The sequence below is a fragment of the Alosa sapidissima genome, chromosome 19, assembly GCF_018492685.1.
Source record: "Alosa sapidissima isolate fAloSap1 chromosome 19, fAloSap1.pri, whole genome shotgun sequence".
Lineage (NCBI taxonomy): Eukaryota > Metazoa > Chordata > Actinopteri > Clupeiformes > Clupeidae > Alosa > Alosa sapidissima.
Window position 1 is genome coordinate 19,822,894 of NC_055975.1, and position 7,500 is coordinate 19,830,393.

Below are 7,500 nucleotides of genomic sequence, written 5' to 3' on the forward strand. Positions count from 1 at the left end.
GTTGCCCCGCGCAACCAGACAGGAGTTTGCCTGCACTCGCACGTCTGTGGCCAGAACATGTGCAGATGTGATGCTATCGAGATCCGGATCTGGATGTTGGGTTCAGGACCCCCCCCGTGTCTCAACTGCCAGAGATGGCAGTGGAGGGACCCGCTGTTAAGGACTTGGGGGGGGGGGGTTGGGGGGTGGAGGAGACAGTGGGCCACGTGTCAGAATCAGGAAGGCGGTCAGAGGTATCGGCTAAAGCAGTCTCTCTCTCTCTCTCTCTTTCTCTCTCTCTCCCTCTGGGGTTGCGTAGGGAATGGGGGGAGAGAGGGGAGAGAAAAGAGGGTTGTGGAAATGAGAGAAGGGAAGGCGAGAGGCTGGGTGGAGTGGTACGGTGCTTGGACTTGACTGTTTTAAATAAATGACATAAAAAGCCCATCTTAATGTAGCACATTTCTCCCGCCGAAGTTTGTCTCTGCCGTGATTTATAGTGCACTTTACACAGTGGTTACCCCGTAAACAGAAGCCGTTCATCACGGGTGGAGGCGAGGAGAAGGAGGAGAGGAGAGAGACGGGGAGAGGAGAGGGGAGGTGAGCAGAGGAGCTGCCTCCTGGGGCAGCTGGGGGGAGGAGAAGGGGGGGAGGGGGGGGGGGGGGGAGGTGGGAGGGGAGCGGCATGGAGCATCCCAACAGGGGGAGATGATTGGAGGGAGGAGAGAGGTGACTGCAGGGGCCTTGAGCTGACAGCCAGGGAGAGGTCTTTGGGGAGACAAGAGGGGGGAGGGAGGCACACACACACAGACACACACACACACATACTGACCAACACACAGACACATGCACTCACATACACACACACACACACACACACACACACACACACACATGCACATCGATGCTCAGATACTCTCACACATACACTCATCCACACTTGAACACCCACACGCAGACACTCACACTGTGACACCACACACACACACACACACACATGCGGTCGCGGCTGGCACGGGACGTCACCGCTGGGACGGCTGGGAGGCAAGAGGTGGACTCCCAGAGGAGGTGAACAGATGAAGTGGCAGAGAGAGAGAGAGAAAACGAAAGTGAGAGAGAGGGGGGAAAAAAAGAAAAAAATGCAGGTGGATATATGGGATAGATTAGGCCCCTTCCAGGTGTAATTATCTCAGTGTTAATGATCTAAACAACAGGCTCTGCTCTCTGAAGGGAGAGACGATTGAGCCGTAGGCTGATTGCTCTGCTAAAACACTCTCTCATCCAGCGTTTGGCTTTCTCACTAATATCAGATAAAGGATCTTTTTTGTGAGCCCGGTGCATATAATACTAGACACCTGGTAACCTCTTAAAGGGACACCAGCCAACGTTTTCGTGTTAATTAATCATCTTCGTAAGTCGGTATATGGTTAAATGACTCATTACGGGGCGAATGAAGGCTCTCTCGCCCGCCCCTACTGCCTGTAGAAAGAATATCCCACTTGCAAGTTCGGTGTATCCTACCCGCCGACTGAAGCAGGATCAGTTTACAGCACAGAGGCAGGCTAACGAAACGCTAGAGATTGTTGCAAACGTGTGTATAATGGCAGAGCCGGCGAAGAAGCAGCAAAAACCCTTGACGGAAGACGCAAAAAAATGGAAAAGAGCTTCAGACCGAGTGAGGGGGAGTTTCATAGAGAAAAAGCATCAGGCTTGCCTGGTGTCCCTTTAAGACCAGTTCAATATTCTGCCCTTTGCCGTTCCAGTCCCCAGTAAGTGCTGTTTCTCATGTTTATACTCTGTGAGCCGGACTACAAGCTATGCTTCTCCATATGCTGTCAGATACATCCACTGGGGGAAGAAAGCTCTCCATGGCCTAAAGCTATGAGAGAAAGCTTAAACCAAACAAACCACGTTCTCCTGGTGCTTTTACAGGTGAAGGAATATATATTTTCCCCCACATTTTTTTAGCTTCACATTCCTAGGTATCTAGGGGACAGCTGAAGAATCCCAGCATTTCATACATTCATAGGAAATGCACACTTCCTCCTTGGCGTGGGATGTAGGTCCTTAGGCTGTTCTCTGTCTTTATGTCTGTCTGTGTTTCTTTCTGCTGCTTGGGTTTCGGTGTTGCTGCTAGCACTGTGTCAGCAACAGAATGTGTGTTACAGTAGGAGATGCAGTCTAGTGAAAGTACAATGGAGTGAAGGGCGCCATGTTGTTGGCCAATGCAGTAATGCAGTATGCAGTAGTGCACAGTGTGTGTGATGGAGTTTAGTAGGTCAAAAGGTAGTATTTAGCTAGTAGCTAGTAAAACTGTTTCATTCATTTGAGTAGTCTGCCTGTCTTAATGATCTATATTATGCCCTGTGGGTGTAGCAAGTAGTTCACAGTTGTTTAGTGCATTTTGTACTGATATCTAAGGTGTGGTAACATTGTACACAAGTACATGTACAATATGTATTGTCAATAGTGTGCATTATGTGGCACGTAGTACGTACTATGGACATATGCAGCATGTAGTGAAGTAGTTTTAGTATGTGACGTGGTGATTATTATGACCGCCGCGCAGCGAAGCGGCGGTCATATAGGTTTAGACAGATTTTTTTTTTTTCTTTTTCGCATGTCCAAATTTCTGTCAAGGATTTCCGGGACACTGTAAGACCGGGGTATACGAAACTTGGTGGGCATGTAACCCCACATGGATTACATGCCAACCCATTCCATAACCACTCATTTCATGTATAGCGCCACCTAGTTAAACACAAAAAAGTAAAAATGAGGTGTTGTAATCGCAGGTATCTGTGACCTAACATAGTCAAAACTGCACGAAATTGGAAGTGTAGGATCATTATGACACCCTCTGAATGCACGCCAAGTTTCGTGGAATTCCGTTCATGGGGGGCCACACAATAAATTAATTTATGTTACCACCAACTGGCCTGTAGGTGGCCGTTTTCTGTGAATATCTCGAGAACCGTAGGGCCTAGGAGGTCCACCTTTTTTGTATGTTGGTCTTAAGGGGGCATGTCAACCTATCCCATTACCACTTATTTCATGTATAGCGCCACCTAGTTAAAAGTTAAAAAGCAAAACATTAGGTGTTTTCATCACAATATCTCTGGCTGACATGGTCAAAACTGCACAAAATTGAAAGTATAGGATCATTATGACACCCTCCGAATGCATGCCAAGTTTCGTGGACTTCATGGGGGGCCTTACAATAAAATAATTTATGTGTACATTTAGTGACCGTACACCAACAAGGATTCCCGGGACACTGAAAGACCGGGGTACACGAAACTTGGTGGGCATGTAACCCCACGTGGATAGCATGGAACCATCGTTTTTCGTTTTGATCTGTAGCCCCCCTCTGGATTGGACCCCCCGAAAGGAGGGTAGGGCAGACACAGTTTTCTGTGAATATCTTGAGAACCGTAGGGCCTAGGATGACCAATTTTTTGCGTATGTTTGCCTCCAGGGGTCATGTAAACCCATTCCATATGCACACATGTGCATAAACAGATACACACGCACACACATACATTCACAGTAATCCTACGTATGACACATACTCACACAGTAGACATATATACGCATGCATGCACATGCACACACACAGGCACATAAACAGGCAAACACACAAGCACATGCACATGCTAGCACACACACCCACCCACACACCCACACACACATAAACATAAACATGTACACGCACACATGCACACAATTCAAGAATTTCTCAGAATTATGAACAGGCAAGATGGGGGTGGGGTTGTATAAAATGTATATTACATGTGAAATCTATGAACTAATCATGTTTTGGTACTTGTCTAGCAGATACCAGTGAGAATTGAATGTGCATAATTCAATTCAGTGAGACAGTTAGAATCATATATGCCTTTCAGCGTGACTTATTTTTGTGGAAAACATGTGCTGGACTGGGCGGCTGTCATATTTTGTACCGCTCTGCGGTACATCTAGTTTAGACTGGAGTTATCATAGTGTGTATTAGTGTTAGTGTGTATTACCGTATGCATAGGATGTACTGTGTCTGTGTGTAGTGTGGACTGTGGGTCGGCAGATGTGTGTGTTTGGGGAGGTGGCGCTCTGCTCCCTAGGAGCGTCGGTTGTCAGGCGTGTATCAGTGTGCTGTAAATAGCCCCGGGCCTGCCTGTTTTATCAGCGGGTGGAGACCACTCTCCTCTCACCAGCTGCCACTGCCACCGCTTTTAACTCACAAATAAATGGAGAGCTAAAAAACACACACACACACACACACACACACACACACAGAGGCATTTACACACATACAAACTCACAAACACACACATACTCTCAATCTGAACAGCCAGCCATAGCCCCTTTGTTTTGCATAAAAAGGTGATCAGATCGGCAGTGACATTGCCTACAATGCCTTGTTTTCTCCCTCACTCCTCTCCTCCCCTTCTGTGCCCTCTCTCCTCATCCATCCTTCCCTCTCTCTCTCTCCATCCCTCCCTCCCTCCTTCCCTCTCTCCCTCCCCCTCCATCTCTCTCTCTCTCTCTCTCTCTCTCTCTCTCTCTCTCTCTCTCTCTCTCCTGCTTGGCGGCTCTTTTTTCTCTCGCCTCCAGTACATTTGTTACTTACCCCTTCCGCTTTGCCGCGCGTGCCCGCCTCTGCTGCCCCCGCCAGTTCTTGGCGTTGGCGGGGGACAATATGTAATTAACCTCGCCGACCTCCGGGCCTTAATTGTTGCCTGTTGGAGACCGGAGTCGGAGCGTCCTGCCGTGATCCACGGGGTGTGCACAAGTGCCTCTCCTCCGATTGCTTTATAGTGAACGCGTGAAATTTATGTAGGGGTTGCTTGTCATTATGTATGTATAATACACAGGGTGAGAAAGAATAAATTAAAGGTTGCGATGGCATGTAAATTAGACATTTTAACTAGGCGTCGGCACGCATGTTTGTGTTTGTGGAATTCCCAGTTTTGTTGTTTATTATTATTATTTTTTCTCTGTAATTGATGTTTGTGTTATTTGCTCATTGATGTGTAAACTTTCAAATTTGGAATGATCACCAAGAGTGGTCTACTCATGGGATGTTGCTGTTTTTTTTTTTTCTTTTTTAAAAAGAGAGTTGTTGTTCCTGTTTCTCTGACACTTCTCTCTCTCCACCCCCCCTTCTCTCTCTCTCTCTCTCTCTCTCTCTCTCTCTCTCTCTCTCTCTCTCTCTCTCTCTCTCTCTCTCTGCAGTCCCTGGATGGATTTGTATTTGCACTAAACAAAGAGGGGAGATTTTTGTACATCTCAGAGACGGTGTCCATATACCTGGGCCTCTCACAGGTGAGTACCGCAGAGAGTTCCGTGCTGTTTACTTCTCCCCCTCTCCTTCTTTATTTATTATTATTATTTACCTATTTATTTATTTTATGCATTCACTGGCTCACTCCCTCGTCCCTGCCGCTGTGCAGAGGAGGATTCAGACAAATTAGTGCTCATTTAAAATCCCATCAGCTTGCTGGCTCGTGTTTAATTCGCAGCCCTTTCCCCGCACTGCATATTCATCAGAGCGGGGGGGTCCGTCTCCCTCATCGGGATGCTGACACTGTCACCCCCCCCCCCCCCCCCCCCTCCTACACACATACACACATACACACACACACAACACAGAGCAGACACACACACACTCACACAGACACATACTCTCACTTACACACCCACAGACACACACACACACACATACACACACACATACACACACACACACACACACACACACACACACACACACACACACACACACACACACACACACACACTCCCTGCCTCACCGCGCCCATTGGCCGGCGCCCAGTGGCACTACATATCAATAAAGCGAGTGATGGGTAAGGTCAGATGAAGAGAGGGTGACCTTGAGCAGGGCTAACGGCTCCGTCCAGCGCCACTCCATCTCCGGGGCTAACAGGAGATTAGGCACTGACCACGTCGCTTTGGCTGTCAACACACACACACACACACACACACATACATACTACACACATGTGCGCGCACACACACACACACACACACACACACACACAAATACATATACATACTACACACATGTGCGCTCGCGCGCACACACACACACACACACACATACACTGGATACACCACCCGTCCTTGTTTAGTTTTTTTTTTTTTGCATTGATGATGGTGCTGTCGCCATGGCTCCCCTTGCACTGTCATTGTCACCATCGTATGGCAGCGTGCCGGAAATGCGGCACATGACGGCAGGTGGACGGGGGCGGTGACAGGCTTGATTTCTGCCCGTCCCAGTCGGGCAGCTGACATGCCAGAATGATGCTGTTGCTTTCGATGAGGATCACCCGTCCAGTGCTCCGAGTGGCGTGAGTTTGATGCAGTTTGGAATGAGACGGATAAGAACGTCAGAAGAGTTATCGCTTCTCTGATGCGTCAGGTGCTGAAGATGCACCTTATTTCAGGACACAATAAAAAATGAGTCAACTCTAAAGAACGTGAGAAGGGCGTCACACAGAATTTGCTGTCAAATCTGCGTCACTAAATTCATCAAACTAATGAACTTTTTATTTTCCTCAAGCAACCGGAAAATTTAAATGAGGAGTGTTTTTTTAATTGATTGATGATTTTTATCAAATAATTGATTAGTTGCTTAAGTCATCCCTACAACTTTTGGAGAAAAAATATGTTGCTATTATCTTTTTCATGTACTATTATCTGCAGTCAGAAGGTTAGTTTGGAGATAATTTGCGTGTACAGTCTTTGGTTCGACTTAGTTGTGTTATCTAATACAGTATTGCTGATACTCTTGAACCCCCATGGTCTTAATTGCTGTGAACCTTTCTGCTTGCTAATCTATAGACTACTCCCCCCTTCACACACGCACCGGAAAAAAATGTGTATGACATACTTAATTATTTTCAACTTTAATTAGATCAGTTTTTAAGCCTTTACAAATTGACAAGGTTATGATTTTTATGGTGGCAGACTATCTAAAGGAGATTGATGTAAGCGGATTTTCACCCCCTTATACAACGTCTGGAATTTCTGCATATCAAACATAATGTTAATGAAGTCATTAGTTAGACTCACAGTGTAATTAAAGCACTTTCCTGCAGAAAGGTTTCCGCTCCCACTCTTTATCGTAAAAGTTACGGAATTGTCTGTCAAACTTTGATTATTTTTTTCCGCTCCTTTATGAATACGTGTTTTTAGAAGTTTGCCGAGGGCATGTCATCTGGATGCATTTGATTGTTGACACCTGACATTATAATACTGGCCTACCCTAAAAGAGACATGCAGAAGGTGAATGACAGCTGACAGCTGGATCTCAAAGGAAAACAAACCCTGTGAAATCCTCTTTTATTCCTTTGTACTCTGTAAATAATGATTTGTTTCAGGTTTTTTTTTTTTTGTGCCACGACAACTCAACCCGTCTCTTAACATGTCTGCACAAACACATGCACACACTCACACACACAGACGGAAGCCATTAGCGGCGTTAGCGCTGAGACATTAACACGA

The 7,500-nt window shown here is 46.6% G+C and overlaps 1 protein-coding gene across 2 annotated transcripts in view; it reads left to right on the forward strand.

Annotated features, from left to right (window-relative positions):
* Positions 1-7,500, forward strand: part of LOC121693663 (neuronal PAS domain-containing protein 3) — a 267,957-nt gene that overhangs the window by 163,520 nt on the left and 96,937 nt on the right. For both annotated transcript variants that reach the window (XM_042073230.1, XM_042073231.1), the window contains exon 5: positions 5,209-5,298. In XM_042073230.1, the coding sequence (XP_041929164.1) occupies positions 5,209-5,298 (90 nt within the window). The remainder of the gene's footprint in view (positions 1-5,208; positions 5,299-7,500) is intronic.